At 39.2% G+C, this 17,185-nt stretch overlaps 1 protein-coding gene across 2 annotated transcripts; it reads left to right on the top strand.

Moving 5' to 3' along the window:
• Positions 1 to 218: 218 nt before the first annotated feature.
• LOC117591268 (cyclic AMP response element-binding protein A) lies at positions 219 to 16,239 on the top strand. 2 transcript variants are annotated; one of them, XM_034284464.1, is made up of 7 exons: positions 219 to 1,140; positions 11,580 to 11,790; positions 13,403 to 13,917; positions 13,983 to 14,214; positions 14,290 to 14,435; positions 14,496 to 14,639; positions 14,708 to 16,239. In XM_034284464.1, exons 1-7 carry the CDS (start codon positions 1,087 to 1,089, stop codon positions 14,900 to 14,902), a joined length of 1,497 nt encoding a protein of 498 aa, XP_034140355.1. In that variant the 5' UTR covers positions 219 to 1,086; the 3' UTR covers positions 14,903 to 16,239. The 2 variants fall into 2 exon arrangements, with proteins under 2 accessions (XP_034140355.1, XP_034140354.1); XM_034284463.1 differs by having other exon boundaries at positions 220 to 1,140; positions 13,983 to 14,435.
• The last annotated feature ends 946 nt before the right edge of the window (positions 16,240 to 17,185 follow it).

The raw sequence follows: 17,185 nt of genomic DNA, 5'->3' as shown, positions 1-17,185 counted from the left end.
TAGTTGAACTAGCAAGGGGTACTAGCTGAACGAGGTGGCTCTTGTCAACATGCCAGCAACATGTGAATATTGCGAAGCGCCACCTCGTTGTTCTAATACCCTTCATGATTACAGCAACATGTTTTCTAGCAACATGAGTAGTAAAAATGTAGCCAGAATTTGGAAAATGGTCTCACAAAAATTTTAGCCACGAACAATGAAACAACAGAATTAGTGTCGAGTTTTGGTATAAAATAAAGATCAGCGTATACCGCAAAAACAAAAATATATTTTTGAAAAAAATATCTAATCATAATAATATCTCGTTTTGTTTTTGGATGCGGTCGCACTACGGGAACTCAAATTGTTAATAAAATTAAACACACATATTAAGTGCCACTCTTCACGGTTCCGGAAAGTTAACTGTAGAGTCCAATCGAGAAAATTAAACCAAATCAATTTATATGGCTATCCAACACAAAACACGATAAAAACTATATCAGATAAACTTATTACAGGTACTCAAAACGAGAACAAAAATATAAAAATCATAATTTTCATGAAAAACGAGTGTTTTTGAAACGGAAAAGAGTTAAGAATTCAATAAATTCCTAAGAAAAATATACTAAGAGGCAAAAGAAGAATGCAACAAGTTGAATCGGGCCGCAAGTTGTAAAGCAAGTTAGATCCGCACTCAGATACACACTTATTCATACGCGAACGAATGCCCGTCCCGGAACACACTCGCACACTCAATAGGCAGAATCACACTGCGCACACACAGATACAAACAAACACACAGGCACACAGCCCATAACAATGTCAAGTGAAAACATTCTCTGGAAGCAACAGGTTTCCATTTAATAAGAGAAGAGGAAATAAACAAGAGAGCGCAAAGAGAAAATATAACACAAATAAATACAACAGAATTGAGGCACGGAAATTATAAAATTCAATGAGAGTATTATAATTATGAGCATTAAGCTGATAGTTCTATAAGTGGATTAGCATAGAAACGACAGACTTGGAACCAAATCATACCCAAAACACCCAACCGGCAGATCATTAGTTCTTAGATCGCAACAAAGAAATCAACCTTAAATAACCATGGAATTCTACGATGGCGACCTCAAAGACATATGGGACTCCGACTTAGATCCGGTGAGTGTTCCATTTATTAGCAGTGCATGCGTTTCTCTATCGATTTATACTCGAGAACTTTTGTTACAGAAAATAAGCTTGATATGAACAAAGAGTAGGTAGTAAATGAGGAAAGCCATAACCGAACACTTCGGCGAAACGATAAGACAATGTTCGTCAACAATTTAGCAGAGACGAGTGTATATTCATATTGTGCTTACTAATCACCAAATAACAGTGGAAATGTTTGTGTTTTAGCATTTGACTATTGGCCCAAACTTTGAGCTGTAATCCCTGACCGATGAAACGTTTAGTACAAGATTATTAAGTAATTTCTGTTCATATTTGAAGGTTTCAGGTTTCTTGTTTATACGAAAACAAAACTGCATTTAAAAATCAGAAGAAAAACATTTTAATGACCACACATAACGCTTATCAGTTGGGGGAAAAAAGTAAACTTATTCTTGAGTTGAATGCGACAGAAAAAAACGAAATTAAGTTGGGAATCCCTACTGATGGTCTTCGTTCTTCCTAACAGATCAAATTTGTATGTGTGCGTTCACCATAGATAACTCCAATCTTAAAGCAGCCACTCGAACAAAACACTCTGTCTAAAAACAGTCCCATCAAAAAGTCAACATTTCACCAACGCTCACCAACATCAATTTCATCAACGCTCACCAACAGACTGAATACAAAAATCTAATCGAATTGCCCGGCTACCAAACATCAGACACCAAAATATACAACACACCCGAGTTTTAGTTGGGTTTTTGGTTTATGAAGGGGTGTTCCGGGAGAAACACGCACATTGGCGTCCCTCAAGAAAGCTTTCGCCAAAAATGTAAATATGATTTGACATGACAGAACAGGGGAGAACAAAACTACAGGCATCGGAAAGGAAAGGTAACCTCAAGGCCTTTATCAGAGCTGCTACTCCATTCCATTGAGGAAAAAAGGCAATTTTTAGTGATTTTCCGTGTTCAAATATATCAATTTACATGGTGTTGATAACAGTTGAGTTATATACGGCATTGCTTTTCGTAAGTTAGATGTTTTGTTCTACTACAAAGGTGTTTTGTGTTGAGCGATAATGATAATTTAAGATTTCCAAGAAATTAAAAGAATTTTATCATTATCGAGCGATTCCACCCATTTCAGTTTTGTATTTCTCTATCGCCCCCACAAACCAATCTAGCAGTAGAAGTAAAAATGTTTCCATATAATGAAATGTTTTCAGCAGCTGGGGCTGCGGCTGCGTTGAACTTTGTTTACGGAGTAGAAGAGATGTCGACGTCTTTTGCTTATCGCAGCGGAAATAGTAATGAGTACATGTCGCCCGTCCGACCGTCCAGCCTTTCACTAAAATTGCCGCACTGTCTTGTAGGGGAAGCACGCTGAGGCAAAAAGAAAAATCTATTACGGCTACTTGTGCGGAGGACACATGGAGCGCTGATAAGCGGTCGAGCTAGTCCGAGGCGCCGCTATCAGCTGGTCTAAATGCAAAGTAATGACTTTTTCGATTGCTGCTGCTGTTGCACTTTGCGGCGTGTCAACACGGTACACGGTACGGTTCCTCAGTGTCATTACTATTCGGAAGATAATGTGCCTCAGCGAATTAACTCTACATGACAATGTAGGCAATGTGAATAGCCCCGCTACCCGGGAAAATACGCTCATGGCTTGCTTTTTGTGTGTTTTTCCGAAGTAAACCTTACAATATACCAGTGCACCCCAGGCGTGCGATCATTTAGATCATCTCTCGAATGCAATTTTATCCGTGTAATTGTGAACGCTAATGTTTCCTATAACCAGAGCGTATTAATCCGTTCATAAAATCTTTGTTCCAATACTCTTTCTCGATACAATTCCGAACGCTCCTCTTCAATCTATTCAATGGTAAATGTAGGTCCACGACCAAGGGCTTATGAGTGCTCTATGGCAGGTTGCTCATTACTATGTCTTTCTCATTTTTGAGTATTTTAATAATAACTATATATTATCACTCCAAAGACTCTTCAGGCATATCAAGAATCTTATCATAAAATATTTCGTAACCAAAAAGCAAGAGCGAAAAAAACAGATAAGGGCTAAAATGCTTATTTCTGATTAGGTTAGTGGACCGCTTTCCATTTAAAGATGGGGACAAAAAATTAAAGTGAATAATGATTCCCTGAGGTTTTTCCCCCGACGAGCCATAACAAACAAACTATAAATAATTATACGTACAGATAATCAGTTTTAATAAAAGGGAAATCAAAAAATTAAAAAGGGTAAAAAAATAGGCCAGAACGGGATATTGTTGTCAGGTTTTATGAGTCCTACGAATTACGAGTATTTTCCAGCCCAGATCCCGACTATTGTTATCACCCTTTCCATTTCATTAAGAGATATTTGAGTGCTACCCCATCAGTTGAATGACTGGAAGAGTTCCCAGACCAAAGGCATCATTAAAATGTCTCGTAATCGCTAAATTCATATTCATATGCACTGATGCATGTGTGTATATTGTATACATGCAAATGTACATACATACATACGTACATACTATGTTTGTTTAAGAACAGGGGAATTTCGTTGAAGTCATTTGGTAGGGAAAAAACCAGCAACTGCTTTGATTACGGGTCAGGTCACACAATCTGTGGGGTTTTACATGGAAAATCGACTCAAACGATTTTAGGAAGCAACGCACTTCATGTTCAAACAATGTACATTTTCTATCCAAAGATTTTTTATTCTTGTGGATTATTTATGTGATAAGAAATACAAATTTTTGCCACCGAGCGGCCAAAATAATGTTTAAACTTTACACATCTCATTGATAAGGGCCGTCCAGAACACATGGAAACAGGAAAAATGCCTCATATGCGGATTTAAAACCAAGCAATCTTCTCTATTGCTGTATGTACATACATACATCCATACATCCAGACAAACATACATGTGTACATGTTCGTACATACATTTAGTGACGCTGAAAAATCAAAGGGTTGCGTTGAAGAAGAATTAACTGAAATCTGAAATACAGGCAAAATAAGGTTATCTTAAAATCGGATTCAATCGCCTCGAAAAGCAAAAACACTGTCCAGACAACTCGTTAATGCTTAAACACCGAAAATGATTACCTTGGGTCTACGGCGATGTAAGCTGCATATAAGAAAACCGGCAGTCCCCTTCACAAAAGAATGCTGACCAACGTCAAAGCATTTCGACTTTCTTAATTATTTTTATTGCCAAAACAAAGAGGGGTACAGGGGGAGGGCAGCAATAAAACCAAGAAGGTTGTCTGCATGCTAAGAAGTCAGCAACTTTTTTCTTTCATTTAGATAGAAAAAAAAGCATTTTTAATTTATAAATTCGACATTTCTAGATTTTTTGTGGGCTAACTTTCGCTTATATAAGCAGAAAATGTCAGCAAGTCGCCGAGAAAATACTGTCCGTGCATAATGATATTAACAACTATTTGATATCAATTTGACACCCTTTATGGTCTATCGTGAACCACTGTGCATGCAAATGTGCAACACGTTGTGGTTAGGTTTACATTTCTAACGGCTTAAGGCAAGGCCCGCATATTTGAAATGCATACTAGAACAACAAAACAACGGAAAACAACAAAACTTCGAAAAAACGTGCTTGACAACAGTCTTCGTCTCGACTCTCGAGAGCAGCATATTTGAATAACTTGTTCGGGCCATGCATGAAACTTTCAATATGGTCTATAAGCCGATCTGTGTGTGTATTGTGATTGCTTAACTTTGACATTTCTAATACACCGATGCGAGCGTTGCAATCTGCGAAACAGGTTAACACACACCAATCCAAGCCAATGCAGAGGAATGGAAGACTTTTGCAAATTAAGCGTGCTACAACGGCAACATTTCTATGCCAAAATCATAGCATATGGCGGCCTTACAAAAAAATGGCAATCCCGGAACATCCCTTCTCTCCTAAGCCCACATGCTCGTATCGCTCTTCTCTTCGTTAAAGTCCACGGCCATTCAGCTCCGTTCATTCATGCGAACTTGGCCACGCGATGCGTCAAACAGGATGCGCAGTGTTCACTCGAGTTCTCTTTGCCTGGTTGGCTCTCTTCCCAGGCTCTCTTACCACTGGTCAGAGTGGGTGGCTGGCGGTCGACAGCTGTTTAGGCCATGTTTTACTGACGTCAATGTAAGGATGGCGCGAAGTGGTTGTGGTAAGGCAATATGTGAATTATTCATAGACTTTTAGCGAGACTACAATATGTTCCACACCCAGGATGGAAGACAGTTTTCTTGGGGGGTTAGCTGGGTGTTTGAGTTCGCTTTAGTTGGCTTGATTGGATGAGTACTAGGCGTGGGGGGAGGAAAAAATTGTGAGCGTTAATGAAGTGTTATCCGATAAGTGTAACAGCGGGCATCTGGATGCAACAGTTGGAGTCATTTTTCGGGAAAGCAAACGAACATATTCAAGTTTTTCTAAAAACAACTTTAAGTACATATATACAGCAAAATCAGTTTCCTAGTGAAAATTTGCAAGTATCGTCAAATAAACGTTGGGTCAACCCCAACGTAAAAACTATTGACCACAGGGATGTACATACATATGTATGTACATGCATACATATGTTAAGGCCGAGAATATCGTAATTACCCAGGTACGGCACATTTATTTGGTTTACTCTTTCCAAGAAACGTAGAAAGATAATTCATTCTGGGCTTTCAAAAAAAGGCTCTTCTCACCAATGAGCATTGCTAAATTGGTTACGGCTGCTTTGCATACTCGTGCATACATATGAACATATGTATGTACATATACAGAATGCAGATTAAGCTTAGGCTTAAGATTCCGCAAATCAAAGATTTTGTGAAAGGACTATATGATAACTGATAGCAGAAGTTGTGTGTGTGCGTGCGTATAACTCTTTAGTGGAGTCTTTGGTGGAAATGCATCTGTATTGGTCTTAAAAGTTTTTCCTTTCTTGCTGGCTACTTTCACATTTCTTTCCGTTTGGCGAATAGTTGTTGGGGCCGTTAGACGTACTGCGACCATGCGACTGCTTACGTACTTTTTTCATTCCTCTCACATAAACCAAAGCACACACAAACATACTACTCGTAGGTTGTTGATAAGCTAAGTCCGCATCGGACAGACACCCCCCACTCTGCATCCCTCTCTCTCTCTTTGTCACACACGTGAACTACGAACCGAATTCTGTGATTGAGCTAAGCATTTTGCTTGATTTGATTTATTTAATTATTGTTAAAATGCTGACTGTATCTATTAAAAGTAGTTTCTATCGAAGCTGATTCTGATGCTGGCCTATTCCCACTTTCTTTTCAAGGCAATCGAATTTGACATTTTACATTATACATACAATGTATTTATGACCACCCCTACATATGTATGTGCATTTGTGTATGAATTAAAGCTCCAGTAACATTTAACACTATCATTTAAAAAAATAAAGCAGAGCAAATCTTAGTTGAAAAAAAGTAAAAACCAAACAAATTACTTAAGTAATAGGCATTTTTCTCAGTTCCATCTTATATCAGATCTCGAGGAGTAAATAGGGAAATATTCTATTTGTGCATAAAGTGGATGATGTAACAGAAGGAAACGTTTCCGACCCCAAAAAGTATATATATTCTTGATCAGCATCAATAGCCGAGTCGATGTAGCCATGCCATATATATATATATATAAACGTTACAAACATCCGTTATTCCCATTCCGGAGAGAATGGCATCATCTATCAGATCGCCGAATTATGATTAGATTGAATAATTATTATAGCCAGAAGGAAAAAATTAATATTTAGAGGCCACCTCCACCCCGTCCAGCAGCTTTGCTTATTTTTTGCACATTCTTTCTTTCTTTCTACACTCTGCTTCGGGATGTGTGCGGCTCTTGGGGAGGGGGCGTAGATGTAGATGAATTATGTAAAAAAAATGTACAGATGTACATATGTACTTCTGAGTACCGGATATAAAAGGTGTGACGCGTAAGAAGCGGTTTACACGTACCTTCTCGTTTGAATTGTGGGAGCGATCACCTTTCACTTTGCCAACGACGAATGATGCAGCATGAGCATAAAAATTGAAAAAAAATAAAGACTAAAAATGCTGTGCACAACACAAAGAAACCGGTTAACAACTGTATATATATATATATAAATATATATATATATATATTATATTATATATTTATATATATATATAACTATATATACAAATGTATGTGTTTATGTACACATGTATGTACATATTTATGTAAATTCCTACATATATACGATACATAATGATTGTCTCACACTCCAGCACACTGGCACACGTACATACTTCTGCCTTTTTTTAAATGTGAAAGGTTTTCGCTTGCTGCACCATTATTTAATCAATCCAATTTGTGGAGCATGCAAAAAAATAAGCAAAACCGAAAGAGGTATGGCAAAACCGTCAATCTCAGAGCCAAAAGGAGATAGGGTGAAATGCCAAGAGAAAGAGTGATGAAACGAAAAGAAACGAGAAGGGACGTGTGAGACGCTTCTTACGCGTCACAACTTTTATACCCTGCACTCAGTACTACATCTGCACCTTAGCGGTGTTTTGTAAAATTTTAAATTTTTTCTTCATCTGTCATCTACATCTACAACACTTCTCACATCAACACGCTCCTTTAGCTTGCCGGGCTTCCCTAGACCCACACACTGCAGACTCGCGGCAGAGGCAGAGTGTGAATCAGAGAACGTGAAAAAAACAAATATAAGCTGTATGCTGTATAAGCAAATGTAGCTTTTGTAGGTGTTCGCCCTTTTGCGAGGGCGGAAGGGGGCTCATTTTTGAAATGCACTGGTTTCAGTGTGAGCATACAGAAATCTGTATGCAAAATTTGGTGGCTCTAGCTCTTATAGTCTCTGAGAACTAGCCGACAAACAAGACGGACAGACGGACAGACAGACATGGACAGGACAGACGGACAGACAGACTCTATCGACTCGGTTATTGACGCTGATCAAGAATATATATACTTTATGGGGTCGGAAACGTTTCCTTCTGTGCGTTACATACAACCGTTATTCACACATGTACAATATACCCTATTTACTCTTCGAGTACCGGGTATAAAAACTATAACCAATTGAATTATTATACGAAATTTAATGTATGTATGTTTATACATACGTATGTATATACGATGTATTTACGTACTATGGATGTATGTATTTACATATGTATGTAACCCCTTGTCACCTGATGGCAAATATAGAGACTTTAATGAGGATGAGGGGACCTGAATACTGTAAATATTAATAAAATTTTATAATGAGCAAACCGGTAACCGGCAACCTCACACACTTTTATCCACTCAAACATGTCCACGTTAATTTAATTCCGTAAGATACAACAGCCCATGGCGACTGTTTTGGTTTTTGTTACTTTTATTTGTTTTCAAATTGGTTTGCTTGATTGATACAAAATAAATGAAAAGTTCTCAGAGAATATTTTTAGTTACACGCACTGGCAAAGTTCTACTCTTCACATGTATCGACATTGAAATGGGGTCAATCGATTGCATTTCGAAGGCAGACTCCAACTCGAACTGTGACTCCAGCTCCAGCTACGCTGTACGGTTAGGCAATCGATTGGCCCCAAGTCAGGTTAAGGCGCTTAAGCTGTTTCTGTGGTTTAAGAAACATCACTTGAAGTATCAAGCACCAGGAACACACAAATCTGATTTCCACTTGAGAAGTCGCCCTTAGCCATTTCACCGTAACACCGAGCTTGCGGTGAAAACAAAAATCCGAGAGGCAGTGAGGAAAGGAGAAAAAGAAACCCCACCTGAAACGTGCAACAAATAATCTCTCTCTCCCTGTAGCTCGCAACACACAAGCAACATACAAAAGAAGTAGTAAATGCCTGCGAGCCATTTTGCCGTCTTTTTCTCTTAGCTTTCTTTCTTCCATCATCATCATCATCATCATCATCATCATCATCACCAGCACCAGTAAGCCATCATCCACAACTAAACGGATCGTACACAAATACATACATATGTTACACACGCGCACACCTGTGGTGTGTGTGTGTGTTGCCCGTTTTGGTAGCATTTTTCAAGAATTGCTAATTCTCAACAGTTCCCGAGGTTCGTTGAACTCATCATAAAGTCACACACACGCCACAACCACCACTACACAACACAAGAGGCACGCACAGACACACTTGGCTTAGCTTGCACCGCCTATGTATGCATGCATGTACATACATATGTATGTTCCTGGTGCTTCTTGGCCAGATGCGGAGAAAGCACGTGTGTATTTGTGTTTAAATGCACTGTCCAACGGAACGATCCAAAATGTGCGAGGGCAAGCGCATTAGTATGCAATTTTTTTAACTTTCTGCTTAATGATTCAATATTCTTATATGTACATACATACATACATAAGTATAAAGCGAAGCTCGATCAGTGGATTTGGTAGGCCAATGATGCCATCACCTAGAGATACCGTATAGTCTTCCCATCACCCCCTCATACACATACGAGATTCTAAATTTGTACATACATTCATACATACTCATATGTACATATGTACACATATTTATGTACACAGAAGTGTGCACGAGTCCATACGTGCCAATGCTTGCCTAAACATGTACATACATACATACATATGTATGTAATCAATGTTTTAGGATTCAAATATGTAAATACACACCTACGCACAGAAAAAGTAGTAAGCCTGAAAAGAAGACGCAAAGAGAGAGGGACAAGCCAGTGAAATAGTGAAGAATCTCATACATTTCCTCAAAATTAAACGCCGTCGACATTCCCTTTTTATACCCGGTACTCGAAGAGTAAATAGGGTATATTGATTTTTTGGGAAATAACGGTTGTATGTAAAGCACAGAAGGAAACGTTTCCGACCCCATAAAGTATAAAACTAAAAACATTCCGTAGGAAATGGCCATATCTATCAGATCACCAAATTGGGATCCGATTGGATCATTATTATAGCCACAATGGAGAAATTAATTTCCAGTGGCTAAACCCACCCTGTCCCGCAGCTTTTGTTGTTCTTTTTACATTCTCTCATTCACACTCTGCTTCTGCTTCACTCGGCCCCTGCCTCTGCCGTCCCCCAGCCACTGCCTCTGCCTCTGCCGACTTTTAACCCACCCCGTCCCGCAACTTATATTTGTTTTTTTTTTGTGTGCGGTCGCTGCCTCTGCCTCTGCCGCAAGTCTGAAGTTGTGGGTCTAGGGAAGGGCGGCGAGCTAAAGGAGCGTGTTGGTGTGAGAAGTGTTGTAGATGTAGATGACAGATGAAGAAAAAATTTAAAATTTGACAAAACACCGCTAAGGTGCAGATGTAGTACTGAGTGCTGGGTATAAAAGTTGTGACGCGTAAGAAGCGTCTCACACGTTCCTTCTCGTTATTTATTTATTTATTTGAAAATGATCTGGCTTAGAATATTAAAGTAAACTAGCCAATTTTTATGAACAAATGTGCTTTTAAAGTGTAAGTTCGGTCCAAAACTGAATGTGGCACATTTCGGATTACATCATCTGGCTTTAAATAAATTTAGGCCAAATATATTCTGAATGTTGGCTTTTTGTTCCACCCGACTTATTGCTGGCAAACAGAAAATAGCTGAGAACTTGTTCCCAAGATCAACAGGAGAGTTATTTGATGCACTGTGAGGGATTTTCATTGTTTATTTTAAATAACTTTGAATCCGTTTGCTATAATTTACACTAATCTTACGACTCACACCTTTTTTTAATTACAAATAGGAGGAAAAATACGTAGTTCTAAACTATGGCATGTCATGTCATGTCCTTATTAAGGCTGTCTGATAGTCGCACACCTTACTTTACCTTCCTTACCTTCACCTTACAGGGAATTTGCAAGTCCCATAAAATATTGACCCAACCGTTGATAACTTGAACACAATTTTCTTTCCTAATTGATTGTGGAGTACAGCAACAAGCATTTCAAGGGTACGCTGGAATTGCTGAGCGTTGTCGACGGTAAAATGTCTTCTGATAAGATTGACCACAAAAATATATACTGCATAGCCCATAGCCTCATCATGTCATAGAAAAGGCCACATTCAAGTCAGATCTAGCGAGAATGTATTTTTCAAATAAGTGGTATATATAAGTACATATGTACATACATACAAATATGTACATTTATACTACATATGTACATATATGTATATTTATATTTTGGAAAGCTATCTGCATCGCTAGTCTACTGTTGCGTTTTGGGGGATCCGTGTGATTTTGCTATACGTGGGTCGTCTGTACTATGTACATACATATGTACATATGTATGAAGTTAAGTTGTACTTTTGTTTTTTTTTTAATTATTCAGAAATTATATAAGCGTGCTATCGCCGTGCAACACGACTATGAATGACTTTTGCACATTTACTAATTGCCACCCCAACAATTTATTTGCTTGTGCTTTTACAGGAATCCTTGAAAATTGGCAGCGATCACGATATGCACGACTGGCTGTTCGATCGCGATGTCAAAGATCCCACCGTTATACTCAATGACAAGCTCATCTCGGATGCGCTACTCAATGGTACGCTGCCCATCAAAACCGAGCATTCCTATAGCCTTAACAGCGATGTTGATTCCCTGCCAAACTCCCCAAAAAGTCTGCAGGCCAAAATCGAGGGTAAGTACTTACTTTCTGATAAATAATTGTGGTCGATTGCGTGTTACTTATGGTATATTTGCGTAGCATATTGCATAGAGACGACTGCGTTTAAGCGTATTCTGCCAGATACATAGGCCCTAAACCCAATTCTTAAACAGCTTTCAGCTGGTTTATTAAGGCCATGCACAAACTGAAAACAACAACCATACGAATTTCTTTGACTAGAATAACAGTTGAAAATAGTTTATATTCTGTTTGGTGCTGTTCTTTGAATTATATTTGTATTTAGAGTCGCGGTAGAATTAAATAATTTAACGCAGTACTCGGGCATGAAACGAATATCAGTGGTACGGAGAACACAAAAAATGTAATTGTGTGAGTGTTTGTGTACAAGTAATGAGTATGAGAAAAAGTGTATATAATTGAGGTTGACTGCGGTCTGGTCTGGGACTAGTCTCTTTTCGACATTTTATCTGTAATTTTATAAAGACTGAACTGTACAACAACTGTCCAAATAAACTTAATACGGAAAGAAAGCTTTTTGCCAGAAAACAGAAAAACTGAAATAACAATATTTCAAATGCAAACACATGTGTGCATTGTGAGCATATCAGACGCGTGCCCCGGCCAGCCTTATTTTTCTTAAAGAAACGGTCTGATGTTTGAATAGTTACAGAATATTATTGAAATTGTTGCACAATATTTGTTAAATTGTGGAGTACGGAACAGAGTTCTCTATAGTCGTATATATGTATGTATAGTATGGAGAATATGTAGGTTAGACCATGTAGGTCTGGACTCAACAATTTTTACCCAAAATATTTTGAGCAAATATGAATGTACATATGATTTTGTGCATGTATGTTTTTACATACATACATATATACATAGTACTTATATCCCATGCAGTACGGGTTATCGATGTGAAATCGACAACACATCGATGCCAGTCGCATTTACCCATCTGACATAAGCGATGATTTCCTATTCAACAAAATGACGTAGTTAACATGGAGATGTCCTAAGAGCGTAGGTGATGTCGTGTCATCCATAGAAAACCGGCTTACAAGTGATGATAATCACGAAAAAGTCAGGCCTTATATTTGTTGAATTTTACTGAGATGGCATGTATAAGTTATGAATTTCACTGAAAAGTAGGAAAAAAATAGGAAAAAGGCTTGTGCAAATTAAGTATTCAAATATTTTATTTCCATTTATTTATTATATCGAAGAGTAAATAGTAGTGTATTTGTGTTCGGAGTTTTTATACCCGATAATCAGTACAACATCTGCCCCTTTGAGGTTTTTATCAAACCCCTTTATGAGGTCGGAAACGTTTCCTTCTGTGCGTTACATACAACCGTTATTCGCACAAATACAATATACTTTATTTACTCTTCGAGTATCGGGTATAAAAAGTGTTTGGTTTGACCGACGCGTTGACTTGGTGTTCCGCTCGGCTAATTTTCTTCGGACCCAAAGAAGCCAACAACTATGGACCAATTCTGGCATAGTTAAAGCTTGAATCTATTTTGGGAAAATAACAGCAACATCTAATCTGATTAAACCCGGGATAGTCCCCTGCAAGAGCTTGATTTAAATATATCGTTTATTTTCCCCTTTCCAACAGACATGGATGACGAATGTTTCCCCGCAATTTCACTGAAGTCGGCCACCAGTGTGCGGGCTACCATCGATCCCAAATGCCTGACCCTTCATCCGCAATCGCACACACCCGCCACACACAGCAGCCGACTAAGCTGCAATCCCGCCCGGAGCACAGAGCTGAGCACAGCCACAGCGACTTTGACTCGGGCCGGCCTCCATACGCACTCGCATCACCTGCAGACCGGGAGTAACAGTAACAGCTCCAGTCACGTGGTCGCTACCATGGAGCCCTATCAACTACCTCACTTGTACGACAATGACTGCAGCTCGTCGTTGTCGTCGATTCGATCTGGAAGCATTTCGCCGGACTTATGCTCCGACATTGAGATTGACGAGTCGGCAATCAAAGATGAGCCTATGTCGCCCGACTCCAGCTGCCCCGCTAGTCCCAACTCACAGGGGAGCAGCAGCTCCCATCAGAACCAGATGACCCACAATCTGGCTCATCTACAGACGGAAATGCTCTTTGAGCAGAAGGTAGGCTACTCCTAAAAAATGAGGATGCAGTTCAACTGTACTCAATGTGTCTTACCACTGAATAGCACGGCGAACTCTTGCTGGCCAGCAGCACCAACAATCACCTCATTAAGTCCCAGCAGAGTAACCAGCACACGCTTCTGGGACAGGGCGATCTGATAATGGCCAAAATGGAGATCAAGAGTGAAAAACAAAACACCAGCAACAGCAGCACCACTAGCAGCAGCTCGGGCAAGTCACATGCTTACGGCATTCCCTTGACTCCGCCATCATCTCTTCCCAGCGACGATTCCGAAGGTAACTTGACACCGGAACATTTGTTTTCGCCACTGTCGCCCAACGCTTCCGTTTCTATATCCGTGGCCAATGCAGCCAATGGTGAGACTTCGACCATGGTGCGACGAAACGTTACCGGCATCACGCGCTCTGCCAGCTGCGGCGGTTCCGGCTCCAGCTCCAGCAACAGCACCACCACAACAAGGCAGCCCATACACACGCCTCTGATAAGCTCACAGCCGGTACGTTCGACCAGCTCCCGATATTTAGCAATAGCACTAATCAAATCCTTGGACTTGCAGAAGGGCTCTACAGGCACGCTACTGCTGACAGAGGAGGAGAAACGTACCTTGCTCGCCGAGGGTTATCCGATTCCACAGAAGCTCCCTCTAACAAAAGCCGAAGAGAAATCGCTAAAAAAGATTCGACGAAAAATTAAAAATAAAGTAAGGCGTACATTAAAAATATCAAACTAGAACTATAACTATAATGTGAATTACACTCCCTTTCATAGATATCTGCTCAGGAAAGTCGTCGAAAGAAGAAGGAATATATGGACCAGCTAGAGAGGCGCGTGGAAATTCTTGTCACTGAGAATCACGACTACAAAAAGCGCCTCGAGTCGCTGGAAGAGACCAATGCCCATCTACTTAGTCAGCTGCACAAATTGCAAGCCCTAGTTAGCAAGCACAATGTAAAAAAGACCTAAGCCAGGGACCCAGGACGTGTGCCGGTTCCTTTTCTTGTTTGCCCGCCTTCCCGAAATACCTAAACCTATAACTACATACATACATATATATGTAGAATACTATATTTTTTGTTCAGCCTATTATTTAAATTGACGTAAGAAATTGTGTCCGTTTCCCTCCTACTCTGCGAGTTCTAATACTCCTACAGCCACTCTTGCAGCCCTCTTCCCATCTATATTCAAGCGATTTTGCACCCAGATGCCCTAACTAAAACCATATCATTTGTATGTATAGATGTGTGCCCTAGCTACTCGTAGAACGTTTCGTATACATAGATATGTAAATTAGTCATGCATTCCTGTTATATACATTTTACCTAGATTGTAGACACTTACCAACTCCAACTGCGACCACAACAGAAACGATGTCGATCATTAGAGAAGCTAACTAACATTATTGTACACGTAATTGAACGAAATCAAGAGACCAAAAAAACAAAAGAGAAATGTAAAGAAAATCTACAAAAAATCGGATATGGCAAGCTTAGATGTGGGCTCTGTTCGATCTGATCTGATATAATTTAACTTAATCCACATAAGAGCAGCGATATACATATGCATACATTATGTTTAAGTAATGATTGATAACAATGAATGAACGGAAGACTGTTGAAGCTGCATCTCTGTATTGTCTTTGCCACGACTCTTGTTCCTTAAAACGTAATTTTTCAAGCTACTAAATGTTTCGAAAGTGTATACATAAATAATTCCATAATGAAGGTAAATAGCATAATTTCATAACGAAGTACATATGCATATATGCAACATTTTAGAACCAGCAACCGCAATGAAGCGCACCAATGCATAGTAAGAATCTTGAGATGGTTCTCTAAGGCGTTAAACAATTTCCGAGCCAATTATGAAAATGAATTTTTGTTTGTTAAGTTTAATATTATAAGAGCTCAAAAGTCCGAAGGCAACCCCCAAGGTAATCAATGTTTTACCAACTTGTTTTTAAATTACTTTTTAGTGCAGTTTTTTTGCATAACTAGTAATGCTGATGTTTCGCGCTCTTCCCATGGCGTTAAAAAATGAGTCATTCTAGTTTAAATTAGTTTCAATTATCTTTAAAAAATACTTAAGCGAAGTTTTAAGCGTAACCCGATGATTTCTTATTATACGAGTATGTACTAACTACACAAAATATTTGTGCGTGTAAAGATTACACTGTAAACCAAGCGGAGTTGTGCAATTGTTAGTAAAATTATACAACAAAGAAAAACCTTATAGATAATTATTGAGACATTGTCGAAGTTGACATAGAAAATGCTTGTGCAATGACAAAAACTTTACTATAACGAGAAGGGACGTGTGAGACGCTTCTAACGCGTCACAACTTTTATACCCGGCACTCAGTACTACATGTGCACCTTAGCTGTTTTGTCAAATTTTAAATATTTTCTTCATCTGTCATCTACATCTACAACACTTCTCACGCCAACACGCTCCGTTAGCTCGACGCCCTTCCCTAGAAGGGTAGGTGGGTTAAAAGTCGGAAGAGGCATCTGCAGGGGGAGGGCAAAGGCAGGGGCAGAGTGAAGCCGAAGCAGAGTGTGAATGAGAGAATGTAAAAAGAACAACAAAAGCTGCGGGACAGCCACTGCAAATTAATTTCTTCATTGTGGCTATAATAATGATCCAATCGGATCCCAATTTGGTGATCTGATAGATATGGACGTAGGGAATACGCAATGGCGTTTTAGTTTAGTTTTCTTTTATCTTCAAAATTGTAGATTTGGGAGGTTTTCGCCCTTTTGCGGGGGCGGAAGAGGGGGTGGCTCATTTTTGAAATACACTTGCAACAGTGTGAGCATACAGAATTCAGTCTGGATGCAAAATTTGGTGGCTCTAGCTTTTATGGTCTCTGAGATCCAGGCGCTCAACAAGACGGACGGACAGACAGACATGGCTCAATCGACTCGGTTATTGATGCTGATCAAGAATATATATACTTTATGGGGTCGGAAACGTTTCCTTCTGTGTGTTACATACATTCACTTTGTGCACAATTACAATATACCCTATTTACTCTTCGAGTACCGGGTATAAAAAAACTGAATACAAATAAAATCAAAGAAGATGCAATAAAAGAAGTCCACACGAGAACAGCATTTCTTAAAGAACATTTTTCTTAACGAAAAATGTAAATTACAAATATAAATAGGATTCAAACGAAAACCAGAAAATATCCACAAAAAAATTGTACAACTTTTATGAATTGGTGTGTTTTAATAAAAAAATGCA

Source organism: Drosophila guanche, unplaced genomic scaffold (genome assembly GCF_900245975.1).
Source record: "Drosophila guanche unplaced genomic scaffold, DGUA_6, whole genome shotgun sequence".
Taxonomy (NCBI): domain Eukaryota; kingdom Metazoa; phylum Arthropoda; class Insecta; order Diptera; family Drosophilidae; genus Drosophila; species Drosophila guanche.
Note: the sequence above shows the minus strand (reverse complement) of the source record. Positions and strands in the feature narration are given on the sequence as shown.